Source organism: Octopus bimaculoides, chromosome 9, assembly GCF_046866305.1.
Source record: "Octopus bimaculoides isolate indiv1 chromosome 9, ASM4686630v1, whole genome shotgun sequence".
NCBI lineage: Eukaryota > Metazoa > Mollusca > Cephalopoda > Octopoda > Octopodidae > Octopus > Octopus bimaculoides.
Genome location: NC_142936.1, coordinates 36,001,297 through 36,029,225, shown reverse-complemented (window position 1 = coordinate 36,029,225; position 27,929 = coordinate 36,001,297). Strand labels below are relative to the sequence as shown.

The window sequence follows — 27,929 nt, the reverse complement described above, 5'->3', positions numbered from 1 at the left end:
AGTGCAGTGGAATCAGAGGAAGATTAACAGAGAAAGCAGACTTTGTTTGTAGCAGATGTGTAAGTGCAATAAACATTTACAGCACATAGGAAATAGGTTTTCTGGAATGCCCACGAAGATCCCCAGAGGTAGCAGATAGTTTCTGTTACCTAGGAGATGTAATTCGTAGTGGAGGAGGACATACTGAGAGTATAGTTGCTAGAGTAAGAACTGGCTGGAGAAAGTTCAGAGAGCAATTAACTTTCTTGGTAACAAAAGGCTTATCTCTCGAAATGAAGGGCAGATTGTATGATGCTTGTTTATGAACCTTAATGCTACGTGGTTGTAAATGCAGATGACATGTGAAGACTAGAAAGAAATGAAGCTAGCATGCTCTGCTAGATGTGCAATGTCAGCATACATACACGATAAAGTACAAATGTGTTGAAAAAAAAATTGGACATAAGAGGTGTCAAATATGGTGTGCAAACTTACCAACAACATCTGCAAAGGTTTGCACTAGCAAGGAATTATTCCTCAGACCTCCACACATATGCACCACATTGATATTGTGCCCATATTTTTCAAGTTCTTGGATGATATGTTTGGTGCCATACTGAAAAGCAAAAATCCAAGCAATAAGATTTCAGTGAGAATTATTTTTGAAATAAGAGATTTGTGTGTAGAAAGTATCTTAACCTTTTCATGGCTATATCTATAACAAAATACATTTCCTACGAGCTTCAATTAATTTTGAAATATGAAAATTGGATTTAGTAAAATATCAAATTTTCTTATTATTAATTATCATCATCATAATTATTTTTATGTCTGCTCCTTTCCAAGCTGACATAGGTTACATGAGACTTCAAGGGGTAGTTTTCAATGATGGCCTGATGTTCTTGCTGATGGCCACATCTTCCTATGTTGAACTGGTAAGTTACAGGACATATTGGTAAGATGGGATACAGATAAATGTTAGCACAGCTCAGGTGGCGTCAGTACATAAACACACACACACACACATACACACAAACACACACATCTAAAGATAAAAGACGGACAAACAGTTATATTATGGCATTAAAACATTTATTAATATGTTATATAAACATAATTAAGAAAAAAGACCACTGGCATTTATTCTATGTGTCCTTGATCTGCTGGAAATACTAGCCAAATTTCTAGTAAGTTGCACTTTAAAATCCAAAATAAACTAATACCAAATTGATGCAAAGTAAAACAGACAACATCAGCATTTGAACTCAGAACAGTTATTTAGAAAGTGAAATGTACTATGGATTTCAGTCACAGTTCTATCCAACACCCACCCTCATAGTGTATCTAAGGGAATCAGTGATCTTATCAACAAATAAAAAGTACAAACAATATTCTTAAAATAGAATACATAATTTTTTTGTGAAAAGAGGCAATGTTTAATATCTGAAGCAAGACTCAGTGAAGGATCTTCTATGAAATGTTAAATATTTTAACAGAAAAATAATTTATTCCTTTTATTACAATCATAATTGTAGGCTTACAATTTGTCATAGTTGTTACTAAGATCACATAATTAGCAGAATACTCACAGCAAGGGCTTGTACTGTAGCTAAATAATGCAAACATAATTCTTTCTGAGAAGATGACAGCCTCAATCCCGAAATCTGTAAATACAATGACAAAATTTCAATGTGGATACCTTATAGTTAGAATATGTCAGGCTGTTCCTGAGTTGATGCTATATTACTGATGTTCAACTATATATATGCTTGAATCTACAATATATAACAAATGTTCTCAACAGGTGTTGACAAATAGGTGTATGTGTGAGCATGTGTGTGTGTGTGTGTGTGTGTGAGTGTGCATGTATGTATGTATGTATGTATGTATGTATGTAAAAAAACAAATAATAATACACAACTCCAGACGTGACTGTGTGGTAAGAAGCTTGCTTAAAAACCACATGGTTCCAGGTCCCATCCCAAAGCATGGCACCTTGGGCAAGTGTCTTCTGCTATAGCCTTGAGCTGACCAAAGCTGTATGAGTAGATTTGGTAGATGGAAACTGAAAGAAAGCTGTCATGTATATATATATACATATATATATATATATGTAATTGTTTAATGTCAACCTCCCATGCTGGCATGGTTTGGCAGGAGCCAGTCAGGCAGAAGCCTGCACCAGACTACTGTATCTGTTTTGGCAGGATTTTTACGACTGGATGCCCTTCCTAAGACAACCACCAAGCAGAATGGACTGAGTGCTTTTATGTGACACAAGCAGAGGTGCGATCAGTTTTGGCAAGGTTTTTACAGCTGGATGCCCTTTCAAATGCCAACCACTTTACAGTGTGGACTGGATGCTTTTTAAGTGACAGCTACACTGACAGGGTTATCAAGTAACTTTTTGAGAGAGGAAGGGTCATTGGAAGAGGTAATTTTGTGTCAGATGATGAAAGGTTATAGTAAAACAGGAGATAGAAACAGGTGTCTTGCTGTAGAGGAGGTACAAGGTTATCCACTGAGAGAGAGAGAGAGAGAGATATCAGGAATAAGGACAGAAACAGGTGTGCTGCCATAAAGGAGATACATGGTTACCCAACCTCTGTGTGTGTGTTTGTCAATGTGTCCCTCCATCACAGTTTGACAACCTCTGTTGGTCTGTTTACATGCCTGTAACTTAGCAGTTCGGCAAAACAGACTGATGAAATAAGTACTAGGCTTAAGAAACAAATCCTGGGGTTGATCTGTTCGACTAAAAGCCTTTAAGGTGCTGCTCCAGCATGGCCATAGTCAAATGACTGAAACGAGTAAAAGAATAAAAGAATATATACACACACACATACACATGTATGCATGCATGTATGATCTTATGTGTGTATATAGATTTGCATGTGTTTTTCCTGGGGATTTCTTTCAGTCTTTTTCCCATACAGAAATCAAACTAGACAAAAGGACATGGCTGTTTTGTTTAAGTCACCTTTTCCTATCACCAACTCTCAATTGCTTCCAAGCAAGGTAAGATATTTCCATGGCTGGAAATGTTTTCACGAGAGATTGAAAATGAACAAGCTCACTAGTATGACAGTTCTGCTTGTTTACATCTCTCACATAATGTCAAAACAAAGACATGCATGCATGCACACACACACACACGCGCATACATATATGAATATATAGCACAAGGCTATAGTGGAAGACAATTTCCAAAGGTGTCATACTGTGGGACTGAACCTGAAATCACATGGTTGGGAAATGAACTTCTCTACCACACAACTCTGCTTGTTAACAGGGCCTCCAAGAGGAATTTGACAAGGTAGAACAAAACTATTTTGTAGCTCCAGGATGGAGGGTGCTCATTCAAATTTCAAGGATGTAGAGCTTCGCCCTTTTTTTTTCTTTTAAAGGAGTACCCAGCAAATAGAAGCAAACTCCTCCTTCACTCTTCATGCTCTGGATTAATGTATCTTTCCCCTTCTGATTGATTCACTAGCTCATTGAGAATTAAGTGTCTTTACTAACAGTACAACTTCACTTGTATAATTATAAAGCTACTTTCAAGTGGTCATCACACAAAAAAAAAATTCTAAAAATGTATTCATTGGCAGTGCTCCAGCATGGCCACAGCCTTAAGGCTGAAACGTATAAAAGAATAAAACATACCATTCCTCGTAGTGTAGGATCTGCAAGTGGTGAACGATTACCATGGAAATCTGGCCACATATGTAACTTCGACGTGAGCAAAGCTACAGATAATAGTTTATTTTGCTGTCTTAAATCTTCAAGTGCTTCATTGAGAATGGTGAAAGTATGCACTGATCTACAAAAAGATTAAAAATATCATCATCATGATCACATCCATCATCATCATCACATCCATCATCATCATCAACTTACCCTTTTCCCTCTCTTACTAATAAATTCACTATTCCCTTTCCTGTTGCTGATGCATTGGTCTGCCTTAAGTTTATATTTCTTATATAATTTCTGTTTTACATTTTTCACTTTTGCATGTTCCTCATTTTTTCACCAAGTGGATTATTAAAATCGATTTAGAGCCAACAAAATAATTTGTGGTATTTTTCTGGCTCTTTACATTCTGAGTTGAAATTCTGACAAGGACAACTTTGTCGTTCATTCTTATGAGGGTTGTTGATAAAATAAAATACTAGTCAAGTACTGAAGTCATATAATTGGTTGTTCTCTCTCCACAAAATTTGAGATTTTTTTGTTTATGAAAGAAAATTATATTCTTTTTCAGTTTTGATACCATAAAATAGTCATGATAATTTTGCGTTTGTTTTATCTGTTGGCATGGACAGGATGGCTCGGCAAAATTCAAAAGGTCAGCAGACTATGGGATCATGTTCTACTTCATTGAATTGTTTGGTGCTAGGTAAAGCCTATGAAGATATAAACACCAACTCACACGTTACCGAGAAGTGATTCTCTCCCTTCAATCGTTAAATTCACCACAGGCAAAACTCATGTGGCCTAAACCATTTCGTCTCAAAAATATATTTACATACAATTGGAAAACAATTATTGTTTTATCAGTTTCAGCCAGAAGCTGAAGACATGTTGGGGCACCGCCTTTCAATGTGATTCGATTTCTTTCCTGTATTGTTTCAGGTGAAGTAGCAAGTTGGGCAGAGCTACTCTTCTTTGTGTCTGCTGCCGCCATGTGGGCTTATCTGGTATCTCAGATAAAAAATTTATCCAGGCATTCTTTAAAGACCTTCGCATTTATACCTCACAAATCTCTGAGTCTGTTTGGCAGAATGTTGAATAGTTGTGGACCTTTGAAACCCAAGCTATTACAGTACGGTGTCCTAATCCTAGATGGAGAAAACAGGATTTTTGATCTCATGCAGTACTGTCCAGTTGATATAGCTTTCAGTTTCAAATTTGGGAGCTAGATCTTCCAAAATCTTCCATTTGTATATCATTGTATATCTTTCATACTCTCTCTCAAAGGGGTAGAGCTTCAGTTCCCTTAGCCTCTCCCAGTAGCTCATCTGTTGCTCAATCTTCTTGGTATAGTTAAGGCGGCGAGCTGGCAGAAACATTAGCACGCCAGATGAAATGCTTAGCGATATTTCATGTCTTTACATTCTGAGTTCAAATTCTGCCAAGGTTGACTTTGCCTTTCATCCTTTCCGGGTCAGTAAATTAAGTACCAGTTGCGTACTGGGTTGATCTAATCAATTGGATCCCTCCCCAAAAATTTCGAACCTTGTGCCTAGAGTAGAAAAGAATCTTCTTAATATAGTGGTGTTGGGTTGCCTCAAGTTTTGCCATCAGCTTGACGCTCTGCAGTGACCACAATTGGGAGATGAAATTCCGACAACTGAGAATGAAAGTTCTCCACAGGAGTAGCATGGTATCCCTTTTCCTGGTTCTGAATGATCTCAGAATCCATCCAGCTACTCCCCTGCACAGTGTTACCAACTTGGTAATATGCACATGTAATGTTGCATAATTATTCATGGGGCTTCCCAAGTCACACACTGACTCGGACTCTGGGATTGCCCTATCCCCTCATCCTGTGTATTCCAACTGTGGTACACAGTTGGAATACAGTTGGAATACCCTAGTAGAGTGTTTGAAACTTCTCAGCATTGAACTGCATGTTATTTTCATCAGCCAACCTGTATATTGCATTCTAGTGTTACTGAAATTTTAGGACGTCATCAGGGTCCTTGACTGCCTGTGATACTTTTGTATCATCAGCATAGCTGGTGAGAGTGGTTGATTGTATGCCTGAAGACATGACTGAGAGAGTGTATGTTCTATCAGAACAAACTTTATGAGAGAGACTTTGTATTCGCTTTTGTAGTGCAACATGCACTTTTGTTTCTACATGGCTGCGGCCATGCTGGGGCACCGCCTTGAAAGGTTTTAGTTGAACAAATTCACCTCAGGACTTATTTCTTAAAGCCTAGTACTTATTCTATCCTTCTTTTTGACCGAACCGGTTGTCAAGCGGTGGTGGAGAACAAGTACGTACGTACGTACATACGTACATATATACATACGTACGTACGTACGTACGTACATACATACATACATACTGTTCGCAATTTACAACCGAAAGGCAACTAGTTGTCACTAAAGTGATGGATGGTGCTAGTCAGCACCAGTATTGCTAGAAATACGAGTCAAAACAATTCTTAGCCACGTGAGAGCACTTTCTTAACGACTGACAAAAGAGACAAGCTCGCTACGGCAAGCGAGATGGAATCATATTATCAATGATTTCAGATTTGATTAATCTTCCTCAGTGACCCATTACTCCATCGCCGAGGGTTAAAAACTGAAGTCACCTTGTCAGTCTTATAGAGAACACCAAAGGAAATATTGACCGATTCCGAAGATGATGAAGTGAGAATTATAAATTATCAAGGTGGCTATTCGCAATTTACAACCGAAAGGAAACAAGTATAGTCGTCACTAAAGTGACGGAGGGTGCTAGTCAGCAGCAGCATTGCTAACTCTTAGCCACGTATATACGACGGGCTTCTTTCAGTTTCCCTCCACCAAATCCACTCACAAAACTTTGGTTGGCCCGAGGCTATTGTAGAAAATACTTGCCCAAGGTGCCACGTAGTGAGACTGAACCTGGAACCATGTGGTTGGGAAGCAAGCTTTTTAACAAAGCCGAGATTATATTTTTTTTGTTTTGGATTCATATTTTAATGTGGAATATTTATGTAATTAAGTATATAAATATGCGTAAAAGTAAATAAAAAAAAGTTAACAATTAAAAAAACATATCTTTATATCTTTATCAGGGACGGTAAACATTTATGAATTTTTTTCAGTCAAAAATGTGTTTCCACAAGTTTTTGAGTTTTGATTCTATTAATCCGAAATGAATCATCATGCAACATTTCTATACTAACGGTTTATATTTATGTGTAATTAAGATAAAGAACAAAAGGTAGGGCCCATAATTTGTTTATGGGACCTACGAGAGCCAAGAGGAAAGGAACAAGAATTATATACGAACTGAATTATATATCTTCAGTTCGTATATAACTGTTGTTCATTTCTCCTTGGGTCGGAAAGCTTACAGCAAAGTCAACTCCGCTAAAACTACACACTTAAAAGCTAGGTGTTCATATTAAACCGAATGATAAATTAAATCTACTGACTAAAAACAGGTACAAAGTTTCAGTTTCTGTCTACTAAGTTTTACTCGTACATATCGGGTCGACCCAAGACTATTGTGGAAGATACTCTCTAGAGTGAACACATGAAATATAAACCGACCCAGTACTTGCCTGGTATTTTTATTTCATCGACCCCGGAAGAGTAAAAGGTAAAAGTGACATCAGCAGGACGTGAACTTATATATATATATATATATATATATATATATAAACCAAGAGAGAAGACGGAGTTAAAATTAATAAAAATTTATTAATACAGTGACAAGACATAACTTTTATATTTACTTATAAACTTAATTACATAAATATTCCACATTAAATCTTGGATATTTCTATCCCTCTGAGGTTTATATATCCTCAACTGTACTTATATATATAGAATAGAAAATTATTTGTAAATCTATCATCGAGAGACAATCAGTAATAGTACTCTAGAGTAAAGATTATTTGCCAAAATAGAGCAGTAGAATAATTAAAGGTGGCTATGGCTGGTCTATGGGGCTACTCGGTAATTGTTCAGTTTAGGGTTATTAAAAAAGTAAATAAGAATTAAGGGGGAGATAACTGGTAAAGGGACATGAATAAGTTAATTTACTGTTAAACATAAATACTGGATATAGAAACCAAAAAGTGAACAAATGTTTTGTTCATCTCCATGGAATTACGCTATATGAATTCGTGTAAATAGGACACAAACAATTCATCTGATGTTCCAAATTGACGTCGTAGTTTGTTTCACACGCATCCACATATTTTCAACATTTTGTGTGTGAACGTTCCAATTTGAAGGATCAACGAAATTGTCTTCATGAACAATCACTTCGTGAGTGTACACATCATTTAGGCTTTACAAGTTATCTCCCCCTTAAGTTTTATTTACTTTTTTTAATATCCCTAAACTGAAAAATTATCTGTTATTCTATAAGCTTTCTACAAAGTGGTCAACAAGTAGCTACGAGGCCTTTCCCCGCTCCACTTTGTTGAGAGCTTATAGACCTTCTTCCGAGTGGTCAAAAAGTAACTACTAAGTCTTTTCTTCCTCCACTTTGTAGAGAGCTTATAGACTGATGTCTTGGAACCCACAAGCCGACCGCATCGACTACGGATAGCTGTTTAAGGGAGACAATCCCTTGTGCTTAACCCTTCGTCCGATAGCTTTTCAAGTTTACAATAGAGATAAAACTTAGATCCATTTTTAATATTTAGTATAAGTGGTGGACAAAATACCTTGTGGTATTCATTCTGGTCTTCTCTGATCTGAATTCAAATCAATTGAGGTCAATTTTGTCTTTCACTCCTCCAGAGTCGACAAAAATAAAGTACCAGTCAAATACTAGGGCCGATTTAACTCACCTCCCTCTATCAAAGTTGCCTACCTTGAGCCTAAATTATAAACCATGATATATAAGAACGAAAGCTTTTCAATTTCTCAAAAAGTGATTTTCTGTTGGCGTGCAAAATTGGTACTGACTTTGAAATGTAGATAACGCTGTAAGAGAGCCAAATATTTTAGTGACAAACATTGTGAAACAAAGGGTGAACTAATTTCTTTTCTACAGAATTGGTCAAGGAAAGAGATGTATCTACGACTTTCATATGTCCTCCGAAACCAGTGAGACTGACGTAGTTAATGGTTCACTTTAACAGCCTGCAGCAGAAATATATGAGGGGATTCCATAGAGATGATATTCTTGGGAGGAAGAACTTAGCATAAGGGTTTGTAGGGCGTGAACATATTGTGGACAGGATGACGAAAGGAGAGATGTCAGAGGGCCCGAGAAGAGGATCAATGAGCTCTTGCAGTATCGGCAGAAAATGCAGAAGGCGTGGGCAATGCGTCTGTCGTTTTCTTTTTTTTGACTGTCTTGAATGATTTAATGCCAATCACTCGGATAGCCATACTTTGGATGTGCACGACAGAATAACTCTCTCAGATGTGAGATTGCTTCTCCACTGTGTCTTACCTGAGACTATAAACAGGGCTTATTTACGACTCTAATGGGATATGTATAAATGCCATAACATCCATTTCTATCTCCTATAAATAGTCTAGATGCCTCAGTCTTCCCTTAAATAAGACGGGTAGTTTATATAATTATCTTTTTGAAAATCCTATAATCTCTCCATTATTGATTGCTTGACAAAACTTGTTAATCAATGAAACAACAATTAAGCTAGGTACAGACGATGTAAGACGGAGCTATGGCAGGCCTGTGTTACGGGATACAGATTATGTAAGAGGATACTAGCTATGAAAGAGCTATAAATTTTTTAATCAAATATTAAAACTTCTTGACTCGGTTAATTTGGTACACGATCCATTGAAGAAACCAAGATAACTCCAGTTATTCTATTCCATTGAAATATATTTACAATTATATATTTATAGTTATTAAAGTATATTAAGGCGATGAGATGGCAGAATCGTTAGCGCGTAAGAAAAAGATGCTTCGTGACATTTCTTCCGGCACTTTACGTTCTGAGGTTAACTTATGTACTGAATCTTGCAAGCATGAAGTGGGTTCGATCCACCATAGCCAAATTTAAATTAACAGTTCAACAGAACTTTTCTCACGGTGGAACAATGGTTTTTCTCTGACAGCAGTTTTACATTTTCCAGATAGAAGAACCAACCCTTACAAACTAATTACATCCATCCTGCTGTGTATGAACTATTGATGTTTCATATCATCGTTATACAAAAATTAACTTCTACTGTTACAAATTTTTACTGTCACACTTACATTAGCATATATTTACAATCATAATTTTTTTAAAGCTAAAAACTTAACTTTAAAGATGACATATGTATCAATAATTTATAAAATAACCTTATTAGCAAAAATTAATTCATTTAGAAAAGAACAACCTTTACTAAATATGAGACAAAACTGCAATGTTTCTTCAAATTTTCATTGTCATTTGCAGACGACTAAATTTTTAGTACTGCAAGCCTACAAACATTTTTTTTTTAATAAGTGGTTTAGGGCAACAACTATGACACTTTTTTGAATCTCTGTAACCGGCAGGAGCAAGTTCTCATGCGAAAAAACTAAATGCGAGTTACAGATTAGTCTGTTGAAAGCATCCAACGATCAGGTGGTGGCGTTAAACTGGGTGACGAATTAAATCTAGTATGGGAATGATTACTCCAAGTTTCAATTTGTATCCTACCACCAACGTAATGTCGTGCTTCCTTGAAAAATATTTTAGTTATAAAACCGACAAAGGAGCTGCTGACAATCGTCAATTTTGGCATTCATCACAGACTCTCAATCATAAGTTTTATTCTTATCAAACTAAATCAATTGAATGGAATGAAGTTAGAGTCTCGGCTGTATGAAGTTAATAAGTAATAATATTGAGATTGTATACATGCTAAGGTGCACCACAACTCGTCAGGAAAGATTAAAAGATGGGACAGAGAACAGACAGAAGTCATACAAACACAGCAATGACAGCTAGAAGTACGTGCACAATACACAGAATGAAACACAGAAAAGTGATCAGCAAGTTACCGAATTTCGAGAAGCATGGAATTTTTAAAGGATGCTGTGTTCTGACGGTTAACAACAGGTGCAGATAATTTATTCCATACGTTGACGATTCTGGGCGTGTAAAAGTTGAATGAATTTACATTGATTCGGTTGAATGGAGTTACACAATCTACCTGGTTGTAAATGTGAGCAATGAGATGATTGTATAAATAAGAATGGCTTCGGAGGTGGTAGCGAAACGCCAAAAAACCCTCGATGGATCTTTTCGGGGTTACACGAACATGCAATTAACTTTTATTTCATTATTCAATAAGAATTTGAAATTTGACATTCCATTCCAACTTCAGATTCGCTGTAAGATTTCAGCAACTGTTTCATATACTTCATTTTAAAATTAATATAACAAACTTACACAACAGTAGGAAGACCCTCGGTCAATCATCCTGCTAGAAAAAGCACTCAAACATCCCCTTAGTTTCACCGTACCGTTAAAAAAATGTAAAGGCACATTGGTTAAAACTAGATACCCCTCAAAGATGGGGGATGGTCAAGGCTGGAATGGTAGAAAGAGTAGAGCCGAGGTATTCAGTCACACCTTTTCACGTTCTGGGTTCAAATCCCTCTGAGATAAATTTATCGATCACATCCTCTGGGATTGATAAAATAAATGCAAGTCAAGCATTGAGCGTTAGGGTCCAGATAATCGGCTACTTAAACCATTAAATATACACAAATTTTGTGACCTCATATCTATTGGGAATACTTTTTATTATTACGACTAATCTAGCATTAAACGTAAAACAGATGTATATAAATAAGAATATAATATATGAGAATCGAAAGTTCACTTCTTTCTTTCATGTATCCTTTTGTATTTGTATCGATATCGATTCTATGACTTAAAGAAATAAATAATAGTTCAAAGAAATGAAACAAATGTTCGTTGTTAAGTACGAAATATTCACACCAAATTCTTATGGTATTATATTAGTATCTATGTCTTAAATTCCTGCTTCTGTAATCACGTCTCCTTTTCGAGTCGGAAACGTCTTGAGTGCTGTCAAGATCGTCTAAAGTAAAATTGTCGGTCACACACGATATGAAAGATGAGTAAAACCTTCTTAAACCAGCGTAAAATCGACTTCGGAAAGATCTTAATGTTTTCTCAGTAGTGCTTTTTTTCCTATGGTAGTGTCTCTGAATGCGTACATTATCAGGCCTCTCGGAACCTCTGAAAGGTACGCTAATATATAACAGTGGATAGACTAACATGTTTTTTTTCAAAATTGGTTTCTGTAATTTTAATTTCGCTCCTCGCTGTAAAAAAGGAAATGGTATTTCGATGACATCCATATTTGAATACTGAGGTTCTATTTTCGGCCGTTTATTTCTAGAATCTAAATTCATGTCGGAACATCTTTGTTGGTTAGAATAGTCTGCTTCCTGACCAATTTCATCGTCATTTAAAACTGTGCCTGGAAGATTAGAGGGATACAAGTAGTTGGTTTCACGTTGGGTCAAGTTAGATTTAGAGGGATGTTTGGATGGCTCGTCGCCATGTAAAGATCTATTCATTTTCTAAATAAAACTTCGATATATTTATAAGGTATAACGTGTGTTTAAAAACATAGGTTTGTTAACTTGGCTTCGAATAATAACTTTCGGCAGTGACATATGAAACAATACTGAAATACTGATATGCACGCGCGTATCCAACTATACTCACACATTCATATTCGTAACACACACACACACACACAAAAGCAGTATTCGCAATTGTTAATTACAATTGTGACGTTATCAATTGCTCTATGACAAATTACTGGAAAATCAATGACACTGCATGCAATGTCAAAGGCGTTAATTTGGTAGTGATAATCAATAATTTCGTAATAGTTATAAAGACAAAGCAAGGAAGCCTAATGGAGCCTATTGACAGTGCAATGGCAAAATCGTTCGTACGTTGGGCAAAGTGCCTTGTGGTATTTGTTCTAACATTTTACTGCCTGTTCTAATTTCAAATCGTGCCGAAGGAGAAATTTACTTTTCATCCTTCTGGTGTCAATAAAATACCAGTCAAGTACAAAGATCAATGTAATTGACTTGCATCCACCCAACCCTCAAAATTTCCGGCCTTGTGCCAAAATAATTAGAGAATTATTATTATTATTATTATTATTATTTTATGTTTGACTTTTGTTTTGCATTTGTACAAGTTGGATCCAAGTCTCACCCAGAGACCTCAAGAGACAACAAGTTAGAAGTTCATGTAGGTGTTATGCCTAGGGTACCATATATTTGGATTTGTACAGTTTTGTTCAAGTGAATGTTTAAGAAACCATAAGAAAATTATGTGTTTGCTTTAAAATTTGAGATCACATAGACAGTATTTTACATAGGATATGGGCAGTTCCCATGAGCACTATCTTTTGAACTTCAGCCATTTTGGGGTTTCCTGGTATCTGAGCTAGGTAGTAATCAGCCCGTTTCGCTGTCATTCCCAGGGCACCTATGACAATAGGTATTGTTTTCGTCTTCAGATTCCACATTTTGCTAATTTCTATTTCAAGATCTTTATATTTGCTCAGTTTTTGGTAGGTCTTGACAGATACGTTTATATCGATTGGGACAGTCATATCAATGAGGAGGCATGATTTTTGTCTGAAGTCTTTCAGTATGATATCTGGCCTATTTGCGTCTATCTTTCTGTCAGTTTGAATGGTGAAGTTCCAGAGGAGTGCAATGTGATCATTTTCAAGTACTGGGGGTGGTTTGTGTTCCCACCAGTTTTTATCATGGGGCAAGTCCAGGTTTTTGCATATTACCCAGTGAATATATTGTGCAGCTCTATCATGCCTGTTGAGATACTCTGTAGGCGCAAGCAGACTGCACATGGAGACAACATAATCGATGGTCTCATTTTGTTGTTGGCATATACGACATAATGGGGAGCTGCCGTTCTTTAATATGTTGGCCTGGTAGTTCTTTGTAGGTAGGCATTGATCTTGGGCTGCTATGATAAACCCCTCTGTTTCTGATTTCAAGCCAGAGGCCATTAACCATTGGTGGGTAAGGGCTTTGTCAATATCTGCATTATTCGCTCTCTTTGGGTATTTGCCATTGAGAGGTTTTCCATGCCATTTTTCAGTCATAATAGCTAAGGCAGCAATTTTAGCACGGGTTTTCAAGCGCTTAGCTTTTTCTGTAGGTGTTTCTAGTTCGTCTAATTTTTGAATTTGTTGCAATAGGAATTCACTTAGATAGTGTAAGTATCTTGAGAGAAAAGCTGAACATTAGAAGCATCAGTTGTGGCGTGCAAGAGAGACGATTGCGCTGGTATGGACATGTGGTGAGAATGGAGGAGGATAGCTGCGTGAAAAAGTGCCACACCCTAACAGTTGAGGGAACCCGTGGAAGAGGTAGGCCCAGGAAGACCTGGGCTGAGGTGGTGAGGCAAGACCTTCGTACATTGGGCCTCACCGAGGCGATGACTACGGACCGAGACCTTTGGAAATGGGCTGTGCGTGAGAAGACCCGGCAAGCCAAGTAAGATCGTTGCCAGTGCCCCTGGACTGGTTCTTGTGCGGGTGGCACATGAGATGCACCATTTTGAGCGTGGCCGTTGCCAGTACCGCCTGACTGGCTCCTGTAGGATTTTCGAGCGAGATCGTTGCCAGTGCCCCTGGACTGGCTTGTGCGGGTGGCACATAAAAGACACCATTTCGAGCGTGGCCGTTTTCGTGCGGGTGACACGTAAAAGCACCCACTACACTCTCTGAGTGGTTGGCGTTAGGAAGGGCATCCAGCTGTAGAAACTCTGCCAAATCAGACTGGAGCCTGGTGTTGCCATCCGGTTTCACCAGTCCTCAGTCAAATTGTCCAACCCATGCTAGCATGGAAAGCGGACGTTAAACGATGATGATGATGATGATGATTCCTTTGCCTGTTTTGTTACTGAGTAAGATGCTTTCTTGCTTTCATATTTTAAGACAAATTTTAGCATCCAGTCCTCAGAGTTTTTCAGATAGGTGTCTAGGCCAATTGTGGCTACCTTCATTGATAATGCCAGCTGTAGAAGTCCTTGACCTCCCTCTTTTCTTGGCAGATAAAGACGTTCTATATCTGCCTTAGGGTGGTGCATTCTATGCATTGTCAACAGTTTTTGTATTTTTCTGTCAACATTACATATTTCAGTAATTGACCAGTTAACGATGTTGAAACTGTAAGCCACGACTGGTATGGCTAGAGCATTGATCGCTTCGATCCTGTTTCTCGCGTTCAGCTCTGTCTTCAGTATTGCTCTCACTCTGCGATAACATTCTCTTCTGATCCTTTCCCTCATCACTGAGTGCTTGATATTGTCCCCTTCAATTACCCCTAGGTATTTGTAGCTCTCCGCTGGTTCTAACTCTTTTATGACATTTTGCTGGTCAAGGTTCAGATTAGATGTATTTGTCATTTTTCCTTTGATAAAGGTAGCTTTTGCACATTTATCAAGGCCAAATTGCATCCTGATGTCATCACTGAATTGTTTAACAATCGCTAGTAGGCCTTTGAGTTGTTGGTCATTTTTTGCAAAGAGCTTTAAATCATCCATGTAAATGAGATGATTTATATTTTTATCAAATATTTTATAACCATACTGTGCATCATTGAGCAATTTTGAGAGCAGTATTAGGGCTAGACAAAAGAGGAGTGGTGATAGTGAGTCACCCTGGAAAATGCCACATGAAATTCTTACATCTCCAGCATTTAGAGATTCATTGTCATTGTTCAACATCAGTGTGGTTCTCCATGATCTCATACTTACAGATAAAAAGTTTCGCAGAGTAGGAGCTATTTTATACATTTCCAGACATTTCCTAATCCAGCTATGTGGTAGGCTATCAAAGGCCTTTTTATAGTCTATCCAGGCTATTGACAAGTTTTTGTGTCGCTTGTGACAATCTTCTAAGATCATCTTATTGATGAGTAGCTGATCTTTACAACCATAAGATCCACATTTACATCCCTTTTGCTCATTAGGGAATATGCTACTTTCTATTAAAAAACTATAGGTGTACTCGGTTAGGACAGATGTTAGCGTCTTATACATTGTTGTTAAGCAGGTTATGGGGCGATTATTATTATTATTATTATTATTATTATTATTATTATCATTATTATTATTATTATTATTATTATTATTAAGGCTGCGAGCAGACAGAATCGTATGCACGCTAAGCAAAATGCTTTGTGGCATTTACCTTCAGCTGTCTTTACATTCTGAGTTCTTTGGGGTCAACTTGGCCTTTCATCCTTTTGAGGTTGATAAAATAAGTACCAGTTGAACACTGGGGTCAATGTAATCGACTTATTTCCTCCCCTGAATTTGCTGGCCTTGTGCCTAAATTTGAAACCATTATTATCATCATCATTATTATTATTATTATTTTTTTTTTTTTTTTTTTTTTTTTTTTCATCATTTAGTAGCCTTATTTTTATCATGTGCTTTCACTGCACTACCGAGCACAGCTCTGCATGCCTTCGGTTAGTATTATTTATAATTATTATTATTATGTCAACTGAATTCCTCGTGAAGATTGTCCCACCACCTTTTAACTGGGATGGAGAGGCTGTGTTTATATGCCTGGTGGCCATGACAAAAGAGATTGTCTGGTGGACAAGATTGAAAGGGCTGAAGACAAATGCTTTTCTTTATGGCAAATCCCTGATCAACTTCAAGTTTCACTTGAAAAGGAAAATGAGAGTAGAGAGGGAAGTGTTTTCTTCTAGCCAGTTTGCTGAAAGGTGGATGAAAGTGGCAAGAATGGAGCAAGTAAACAGACTTGCCCTGAGCATACACCTGTAGTTGGGAAAAAGGAAAGGAAAAAAGGCACCTGCCCCAAAAGTCAGAGTACCCATTGTTTTTTATGGGGTTTTTCCATGAGCAGTCCCTGAACGTCTCCTCCATATTGAGGATCACACATTGTTGATTTGTTAAAATTTTGTTAGTCTTGTTTACATGCAAAACCCTCACAACACATTCTTTGTTTTGTTCTGTACTCTCCAGAATGTCTTTCTTAATGTAAACCTTTGTGGTTAACAAAGAAATCATCATCATTATTATTATTATTACATTATTATTATTATTAAGGCAGCGAGCTGGCAGAATTGTCAGCATGACAAGCAAAATGCTTAGCTGTATTTTGTCTGCCATAGTGTTCTGAGTTCAAATTTTGCCGAGGTCGACTTTGCCTTTTATTCTTTTGGGGCCAATAAATTAAATATCAGTGAAACACTGGGGTCGATATAATCGAATTATCCCCTCCCCCCAAATTGCTGTCCTTGTGGCAAAATTTGAAACCCTTATTATTAGTATTAGTATTATATTCTGCTGAGGTTGACTTTGCCTTTCATCGTTTCAGGGTCGATAAATTAAGTACCAGTGAAACACTGGTGTTGATGTAATTGACTAGTCCCTTCCCCACAAATTTAAGGCCTTGTGCCTTTAGTAGAAAGGATTATTATTATTATTTAAGTGGTGAGCTGACAAAATTCTTAGCAGCATTTCTTCCAGCTTTATGTTCTGAGTTCAAATGTTGCCGAATTTGAATTTGCCTTTCATCTTTTTGGGGACAATAGAATAAATCCCAGTTGAGCACTAGGGTCAGTGTAATAGACAACCCCTAAAATTGTTGGCATAGTGGAAGACTTTCAAGTCAGGGCCCTTTGATAATTTCCTAAAATCCCTACTCTGGGAGGCATTGCCAGTGTGGGATAAACTCTAGCATAGTGGCATCAGGCCACACTTGCTTATGAGGAATGCAGAGCAATGACACTGTCCTGCATGCACTTGTACAGTGCTTGAGCATTGATAATCTGTGGAGTTATGTTGAATAGCTGAAATCAAATGTAGGATGGATTTGACTATTGGCCAACTTCATTGAAAAGACTGCCCTGTCACCTTCTTTTGATAGGAAAGGGCAGGCAATTTTTCTGTGTCTGATAGCTATAGCAAAAGAGGTTGTGTGGTGGATGAGAGTGAAAGGACTGAAGGCAGACAATTTTCTCTTTGGTCAAGACTTCATCGACTTCTTTAAATTACATTTGAAAAGGAAGGTAAGGGTTGAGAGGAATGTGCTTCTACTCCAGTAAATTCATTGAAAGGTGGATGGATGTGGCGAGGATAGCTTGAATGAGTGGGCCTATTCTGAGCTAGCACCCAAAGGGTGAGGACTAAGTAGAAGAGAGAAGCACTTGCCATGGTATACCTGGTAGACAGGGTAGCTTGAGATCTGTGGAATTCCTTGGCTGCCTCTGGGTGGCATTTTCCACTTATTGGGGAATTTGTTAGCGGAAATTATTCTGTTAATTGTTATGATTTTTTATTGTTTATATGTTTTCTATGTACAGGGTGTTGTTTGAGCAAAAATTTGACAGTTTGCATAAAAAGAAAAGAAAATACAATATCCCATCAAAAAATAAGGGTATTTTTTTTTTAAATCGAAAGATTTCAACTAAATTATGACTGGGAGGTACTCAAAGTAGCTGTCCTCAGCTTCTACCACTACCTAAAGACAGCTCCAGAACATGGCACATGCATTCCTCTATGGTCTCCAGCAGTTTCATATAGCCATCTGAATTGAGCCTAAGGCCCTGTTCATAGATGGGGGTGGCATGATGTTACCCTCAATGCAGACACACCCAAAGGTCATCACAATTTGGAGGAACTTGGTTTGCATGATACATGTGACATTGCATGGATTATAGGCAAACCATCTGTTCTGGGTGTGTTGCAAATGGTCCTGGCAGTAGTTTTTTTTCCATCTGGGAAGAACTAGATCATCTCTGGCTCAACAGCTTGATCAGGAGCTTTTTTGCCTTCATCAAGTGATTCTCCTTGGCTTTGGCTGTCAGAATTTGCCTCTTATATGAGTGGTAGCAAAGGTCCTCAGGGCTAGTTTTACAGCCTTTACAGTGTTCACAGAGCATTGAGTAGCAGAAATGATGTTGGCATTTTGATATCCAGCACAAATATTATGATATAAGTAACTCTTTTCTAATATTTAGATAGCTTCCAGTCCGCCATGTCAGCTAACTTTTCTCAACTACAACTTTAATCTTTATGCTCTCCAACACCATTGACTGTTCACCAATACATCAAGCAGTTCCTGAAAAAAGGGGATATAAAAAAAATATCAAATTTAGCCCAAATATCCTGTAATTCCCCAGTCTTTTGCCAATGTATTGTCCTAAATATTCTTCATGGCCCTTGTGGTCAATAAAAAAAGAATTAACATTATTATTGAGGTGGCAGAATCATTAGCATGCCGGGCAAAATGCTTAGTGGCATTTCATCTCTTTTTATGATCTGAGTTCAAATTTCAGCAGAGTCAACTTTGACTTTCATCCTTTCAAGGTCAATGAAATTAGTACCAGTTGAGCATTGAGGTTGATTTAATCAACTTAACCTTCTCCACCAAACTGCTAGCCTTGAGCCAAAATTTGAAACCCTTATTATTACTATTGAGTGGGTAGGATTGTCAGCAAGCTGAACAAAATGCTTAGTGGTATTTTGTCCCTCTTTACGTTCTGAGTTTGAATTCTGCCAAGTCGACTTTGCCTTTCATTCTTTTGAGGTTCATAAAATAAGTATCAGTTGAGCACTGAGGTTGATGTAATCAACAAGTCCCACTTCATATGGAGAATCCATAACCATTAAAATAGCTTCAAGTGGAGTTTCATCATCAGGGACTTTACAAATCTGGCACTCACAACTGCTAATTCTGTCTCTGCAAGAGACTACATACACTCCTCTAACCTGCAGTATCCATTAACAGGAAGAACAAACTATTTTATTGTTGCCACCCAAGGTATGCCCTCTTAATGAACTTCAAACTATTGGCTGCTGACAACCCAGATATACCCCAACTCGGCCTAGCTGTCCCACACACAAGGGCAGAATATTTAATCTTTACTGCCCATATAGACTACAACTCATCCATATTGGTCAATCATCCTCAATTATAACCTGACTCCATTAAATCTGGTTACCCCATGTAAAGACTGATGTTGCTGATGTGTTCATACACCACTGCACAAATGTGACCTTGAAAATAAAGAAAATAGTTGGTGTCCCTTTCATAGTTTTTATACTACATGACCTGAGTTGACCAATAGAGGCTTAACATCCAGAAGCTATCCTAAATTTCTGTAAAAACTCTCACTCTGCTCCTACTATCTGATGAGAAGGAATTGTTCTACATGCCCAAGAAACTTTAAGTCATGTGGAGCTGAATCAAATTATCATTAAAAATATGTGTAACTCCTGCTAAATGCATTGAGTGCTACTTTCTTTTGTTCACACACACACACACACACACACACAAATACACACACAAGTGCATGCACACACAGTTTCACACACATTTACATATATTCATGTCTGTAATTAAGAAGCTGCATTTCCAATGTATGTTTTCCTAAAAACTGATGTATGCACTTGAAACAACATGAATTAAAATCTGTGTATCATTCCAAATGTTTACACACTGATTGAAAACATAATGCTGTGAAATTGTCTGAAATAAAGTCTCTTCATAGACTTGATGTGTTAAAAATACAATATCTATGAAAGTGAGATGAAGATAATTGCTGCAGTGACTCACAAGAGCGATAGATGCTGAAGCTTGTCAATACCATGCACCAGAATGTCACTAGTTTAAATGCAATGTATGCCTTAATATATAGGAAACGATGAAGAAAATATTCAGATATTGCAAAAACTTGCTGGGCTGTTGAAAAAACTCAGTGTATGCAATTGAAACAGCAGTGATTTAAAAATTATCATTGGTATATCACACTAAATGAATCACACATCATTAAAAAGCATGATGTTGTGGAATTCTCTTCCCACAGACTTATGGTACAAGCTTCTGTGATACCAGCGAATATTTTATAGTGTTACTGTTAGATACAGAGGAATTAAACTCATTAAACACAGTATGGCTAAAGTGTGACAGAGGGGCAGGCAGCGGTATCTTGCTATAGAGGAGATACATGGCTCCTCTGCATTCTATGAAGGTGAGTAAGAATATCTGTAATGAAGATAAAGAGGTTGTGACAAAGTGTCAGAGTATGTTATGTACATATTTTCTTATATATATACATGCATACTTATGATTATCTAACATTATATATGTATTATGTACACACACACTGTACTAGTGCCATGCCCATGCTGGATCCACGTAAAAAAGCACCCCTGCTAGTACCACATATAAAACACCCATGCTGATGCCACAAACAAAGCACTCATGCTGGTGCTATATAAAAAGCGCCCAGTACACTCTGTAAAGTGGTTGGTATTAGGAAGAGCATCCAGCCATAGAAACCATGCCAAAACAAACAATTGGAGTCTTGTACAACTCTCTGGCCTGCTAGCTCCTATCAGACCATCCAACCCATACCAGCACAGAAACTGAATGTTAGATGATGATGGTGATGATAATGATACATATAATATATGTCTATATTTTCTTGTATATACATGCATATTTATTACCATCATTATCATCATAAATCATCTATATTCCATACTGGCATGGGTTGGATGGTTTAAAAAGGATCTAGTGAGCTGCAAGAGCTGCATCATGCTCCATGTCAGCTTTAGGATGGTTTCTATTGCTGGATGCCCTTCCTAACACCAATCACTTTGCAGTGTGCACTGGGTGCTTTTGTCACACTACTGGCACTTGTGAGGTTGTCACGTAACTAGCAAAACATGAAAGAGCAAGAAAGGTGTGTGGGGAGGGGAATATCTGAGAGGATGGAGAGATGGCTTTATACCAGGGACAAGCAGAGATGTCTTGCTATAGAGAAGCTACATGACAATCCCACATTATATAAAGGTGGATAGGAGTACACACACACATATATATTGTATGTATACATACAAACATACATATTTAATCCTTACCTCTTTTCTGCTTTTTCTTTAATAGCTGGAAATGCAGCATGATTTTTCACAATATGGTCAAGCTAGAAAATACAGGAATTTATTTGAAGAAGCATTAGACATGATAATTGATCATATGATAACTGATAACATGATAATTGACATTTCACACAAAAAAGGAACAAATGAAATGGAAATTCTGAGTTCAATAATTGCGATAATGATAAACAAGAGAAAAGAATAAGAGAAAATTTATAATAATTCTTTCAACTATAGGCCTATAGGCACAAGGCCCGAAATTATGGGAGCTGGGGATAGTTAATTACATCAACCCCAGTGCTTAACTGGTACTTATTTCATCAATCCTTAAAGGATGAAAGGCAAAGTCAACCTTGGCAGAGTTTGATCTCAGAACATATTAATGAACGAAATGCTACTAAGTATTTTGTCTGACATACTAACAATTCTGCCAGCTCGCTGCCATAATAATAATAATAATAATAATAATAATAATAATAATAATAATAATAATAATAATAAGAAGAAGAAGAAGAAGAAGAATAACAATCCATTCTAGTAAAGGCACAAGGCCTGAAATTTGGGGGGAGGGGACTAGTTGATTACATCGACCCCAGTGTTTCACTGGTACTTAATTAATCAAATCTGAAAGGATGAAAGGTAAAGTTGACCTCAGTGGAATTTGAACTCAGACTTTAAAGATAGATGAAATACCACTAAGCATTTTGCCTGGAGTGCTAATGAACTTGTCTGCCATAATAATAATAATAATAATAATAATAATAATAATAATAATGATGATGATGATGATGATGATAATGATGATGATGATGATTATGGTGATAATAAAAATAATAATATTAATAATAATAATAATCATAATGCTTTCAAATTTTGGCACAGGACCAGTAATTTTTGAGGGGAGAAGGAAGTTGATATCAACCCCAGTGTTTAACTGGTACTTCTTTCATTGACCCCAAAAATATGAAAGGCAAAGTTGATCTCGGTGGAATTTGAACTTGGAATGTAAACACAGATGTAATGTTGCTAAGCATTTTACCCAGTGTGCTAAGGATTCCACCAGTTCACTGCCATGATAATAATAATAATAATAACCAGGTAAGTATTAGATAGTTAAAAAGAACAGAGACCATGCTACCATAGGCTGCAGGAAGCAAGCCTGCTATACATACAAGACATAAAGAGTTACAAAAAAAGCTGAAATAAAAAGAAAAATAATAATAATGATAATAATAATAATAATAATATGCTAAGGCAGAAGGATATACCAATAGAACAGAGAGTACTAATGAATTCTGATTGGGAATAGCCAATGAAAGAGAAGAAACACTATTCTGCATAGAATTACATGGTCAGTTCCACCATGAAACTAACAACTTAAAAGGTCAGGAAGCATCATGACATGACTCAGCAAAGATGACCATAAAAAGAAGACTGAAAGCTTAATCATCGTTGCCCAGGATCAGGCATTGAATACCAACTAAGTGAAAAGGGATACATAAAACACATATGCAACAAACCTCTGCAGAATGTGTGGGAAGAAGTTTGAAAGCATGATTCACATTGTTAGAGCTAGTGAAAGTCTTGCATAGAAAGAGTACAAGTGCAGGCATGACAAGGTAGATCAAAACCTTCACTGGCTACTATGCTGTATATGTGGATATGAGATAACAAGTGCTTAGAATCAACATATACCAGAAAAAGTAATGGACGAAAACGGGAAGGAAAAGATCCTCTGAGACTTTGACTTCCAGACTGACAAGGAGTTAGAGCACTGAAGGCCGGATATAGTAGTCTTTAATAGGGATAATCAAGAGTGCCCAATAACTGATGTGGCAGTGCCAGGAGATCATGATATTATCATGAAAGAAAAAGAAAAGATCAACAAATATGGAGACCTGAAAACTGAGATGACCAAGATGTGGCAGCTATGAGAGTCAAACATAAATGTTATTACTGTTGTTAGCGGAGCATTGGGTTCAATATCACCTAACCTGAAGAAACATCTGGAGACTTTAGAAACACACTACAATCTTGATATATTACAAAACTCAGCTTTACTTGGAACTGCATGCATGCTGCATAAAGTACTGTCTGTCTGAGGTCCTTGTTATGACTTCACAGACAGTGCAAATCCCTGGTACACACAGTATGTGCAATGTACAACATCACAATATTGGATATTGTGCTACGTCTTCAATAATAATAATGATGATGGTGATTTCAAATTTTGGCACAAGGCCAGAAATTTCTGGTACTTATTTTATTGACCCCGAAAGGGAATGAATGGTAAAGTTGACCTTGGCGGAATTTGAACTTGAAACATAAAGAGGGACGAAATGCAGCTAAGCATTTTGCCTGGTGTGCTAACAATTTTGTCAAGTTTACCACCTTAATAATAATGACGACGACAGCGGCGGCGGTGATGGCGACGACGACGATGATGACTATGATGATGATGATGATGATGATGATGATGATGATGATGATGATGATGATGATGATGATGACGATAATGATAATTATTATAATTATTATTTGACAAGCTCAGAAAATATAAAGATTTGCTCATTAAAATTGAAAAAATGTTGCATCTCAAAGTAGTTACAATACCAGTGATTGTAAAAGTACTAGGAATGATCAAAAAAGGAACTGAAAATTATTTGAGAACAATCTCTGGCTTACCATGCCTGCAAGAAGTGCAAAAGATTGTTTTAACTGGTAAGTCACACACATTGAGAAGACTATTGTCGATGTGAGAACGACTACTAATGTATTTTAATTCATATTTATTTATTATTTCTTTTTTTTCATATAACTTCTGGTGTGTTTAGTTTATCAATGTATATAGTGAGTTTCTTTGCCATAGGAGTTGGAAAAACACTTGGCAAGAAAAGAAAACAAAATTGAAGAAAAAACCTCATAATAATAATAATGCACAATTAGAAGAGCATAATATGTAATGAAAACACAAACTGATCTTGTGATTGAACAAGTGAGATCACCAAGTAACTTGCAAGGCAAAGAGAAAAGCCTTGAGCCCTAGTGGGATTGTAACAGGGAGGGAGGTGACTTTATACCAGATGATGAGAGTCAAGTGAAATATAAGAGCTAAGGACTAAAAGTGAATTATGAATTTGGCTTACTAAGAGATTACCATTCTGTGGTAATCAAGAAGACCTGTCCTCCACACAAGAAGTGTTAAGACTGCTCCCTCTGGTGAAGAAGATTGGTTTGCAAGAGTCCTGGTCAGTGCCATGTGAAAAGCACTTGTGCTGGCATCATGTAAGAGTGCACATGCTGGTGCCACATTAAAAGCACCCAACACACGCAGTAAAGTGCTTGGTGTTGGGAAAAGCATCCAGCTGTAGAAACCAAACCAAATCAGACTGGAACCTGGTGCAGCTCTCCAGCTTACCAGCTCTGGTTAAACTGTCCAACCCATGCCAGCATGGAAAACAGACGTTAAAGGATGATAATGATGACGATGTGCTTCCATAAACAATCATACAATTATAGTGAAGAAAGAGAATACATACCAGGTCACCTGCAGCACTTTGACCACCTTCAGTTGACCAAAGCTGGGGCAGAATTGATGAGTAATAAGGACCCCACACGCCAGGTACAAATTTGGCAGATGAGCTTAACTTTTGAGAAAAAAGAAAGAAAAATGTAATTCATTCAACAATGTATACTTCACATAAATTAATTTTTAAATAAAAAGAAAATCTGTGTATAACGTTTAATATCACCGACATTAAAATCTTAACGAACATAGATAGTCCTGTTTCTGACCAACATAGACTTATTTCTGACCAATATAGATTTGCCTCTATAAGTAACCAGTTGCAAGTCCATAGAGTTATCCCAGTTTATATGTGCTCCTGTATATACCTGGTACTATTTCAGTATAGCATCAATCACTTCCATATGCAGAGTGTCCAACACCATAACAACAACATTGATCATGTATGCTGACATGGCTCTCCTGTGACTAACTGCAAGTTGGATACCCCTCACATTCTCCATTCTTTGCAGTAAAGGCACCCACAGCTACAACATACAGGAGAAAAGAAAGGAGAATAATCATTTCTAAAATAGGTACAATGCTACAAATCTAATTAACCCTACTACTTAAAAGGTACTTTATTTAACTGCTCCCAGAAAAAGGTCAAAGTTGACTCCAGGAGTTCTAAACTCAGGATGCAAAGAGCTGGAACAAAGAATGCAAGGCATTTGTTCAACACCACAATCTTTCTGACAAGGCACAAGGACAGTGCAGAAAGGAGCTGACAGTTATACCAACCCCAATATTTGATTGGTATTATACTTCATTGATCCCAGAGGAATCAAAAATAAACTTCATCTCAGCTGGATTTGAACTCAAAATGTAAAGAGCAGGTACAAATATGCTTAACATTTTTTCCAATGCTCTAATGATTCTTCAGAATGTAAAGGACCATTTATGGTCTTTTTTATCAAATATTTTAATTCTGCCAACACATTGTGTTCAGCTGGTGATAACATTAGAAACAATGGTGATGATGGAGTTGGTGGTGGTGGTGGTGGTGGTGGTGGTTTTGGTGGTGGTGGTGGTGATGTGGAGATGTTGGTCATTATGGTGGTGATGATAGCAATTGTAATGGTGGTGGTGGGAAGATAGTGATAGTAGTCATGACATAGTGGTGGTGGTAGTGATGACAATGACAACGACTGTATTTTAAAACTCTATTAATCCAAAAGTAACAATACCACTATATGACAGTTCGAGGTGCCGCTAATTAGTGACATCCGATTAAGCAGCGGTGGTGCCACCATTCCTCTTGGCTTGCAATTTATAGAACCTGAAAGAAGAAAGAAAAAGTGTATGAAAGAAAGAAGAGAAGACAAGGAAAATGAATGAAAATTACCACACAGCATCTAGGATTCAACTCATGGAAGCCTCTATGTGGTCATTTGACTGGCTAGAAATAGTAACAACATCTCCTCATATCAAACCCTGACATTATGACAAAAAGGGTATTGTGTATTAAAAAAATACATATGTAGTACTTAAGAGGATGATCATAGGTCTGCTCTGTAGAGGCACACCTGGTATTAAACAACAAAAATAACTAGTTTCCATCAACTAGTTTTCCCTTACGTTCCATGGATTTCTTCAAAATCTGTTAAAAATTATGTATGTTTATATAAAATTCCACTCAAACATGTAAAACAATGTTAGACCAGTGTTGTACTACTGTTAATTCTTCAGTTAATTTTTGTATATTAAAAATTTTGTTGCACTGTTAAAACTTAGTTACTCACTGAATATCTTTAATTTATTCCACAATATCTCAATTCTAATATCCTTTTCTACTGTAAGCATAAGGCCTGGAAGTTTGTGTGTGTGTGGGGGGCTATCTAATTACATCAACTCCAGTGCTAAACTGATACTTATCAACCTTGAAAGGATGAAAGGCAAAGTTGACCTTGACGACATTTGAACTCAAAACATATGGATGGATGAAATACTGCAAAGCAACTGTCTGGCATGCCAACAGTCCAGCCAGCTTACCTTAAATTTAATATCATTTATCTATTTCCTAGCAGTTCAATTATTTGTTGAAATCTTATCATTTTCTTTGTTGTTTCAATAAAGTCCTCAACATTATCTAATTACAGCTCTAGCAATTATATCACTTCTCTCTCTCTCTCTCTCTCTCTCTCTCTCTCTCTCTCTCTATCTATCTATCTCTCTATCTATTTATCTCTTTCTTTCTTTCTCTCACATGGAAAATATTGAGGATGACTTCAAAGTTTCAGCTAGCTTGCTGTCATCAAGGCGAGCAAGCCAAACTTCAAATTTGTTGTCAACCTTTTCCTTGTAAAAGTTAATAAACATGTACTCCACTAATAAGTATTGAGTAATTCTTTAAGATTAAATTGGTTCTACATATAACTTGATATAGAAACAAATGCATGCATGAGTATGTGTGTTTGTGCGTGTGTGTGTGTGTGTGTGTGTGTGTGTGTGTATTGGGTCATCCCATAAATAATGCAGTTTCTTCAATTGCATGAACTAAAAGTTGGAGGGGTGTCAGGATAAACTACCTGCATCAACTTGCTATAAAAGTAGGTAGCAATTTTACCTTGGTCTTATTCTTAGTACAAGTTTTGAAGAGTGCAGTTCGATTTTAACATTTATTTTTTTCAAAAATACAATGGAAGTGACAAAGGAGCATATTTGGCATATTTTGCTTTATGAGTTCAATAAAGGCAACAACGCAACGGAAAGTGCGAGGAGTATTGATGTAGTAT

General features: G+C 37.1%; 1 protein-coding gene across 6 annotated transcripts in view; it reads right to left on the bottom strand.

Annotated features, from left to right (window-relative positions):
• LOC106874293 (FGGY carbohydrate kinase domain-containing protein) overlaps nucleotides 1–27,929 on the bottom strand; it is a 100,434-nt gene that overhangs the window by 7,837 nt on the left and 64,668 nt on the right. For all 6 annotated transcript variants that reach the window (XM_014921973.3, XM_089357435.1, XM_014921971.3 and 3 more), the window contains 6 exons: nucleotides 26,382–26,473; nucleotides 25,169–25,276; nucleotides 21,612–21,673; nucleotides 3,643–3,799; nucleotides 1,569–1,643; nucleotides 475–595 (listed from right to left, as the gene is read on the bottom strand). In XM_014921973.3, the coding sequence (XP_014777459.1) occupies nucleotides 475–595; nucleotides 1,569–1,643; nucleotides 3,643–3,799; nucleotides 21,612–21,673; nucleotides 25,169–25,276; nucleotides 26,382–26,473 (615 nt within the window). The remainder of the gene's footprint in view (nucleotides 1–474; nucleotides 596–1,568; nucleotides 1,644–3,642; nucleotides 3,800–21,611; nucleotides 21,674–25,168; nucleotides 25,277–26,381; nucleotides 26,474–27,929) is intronic.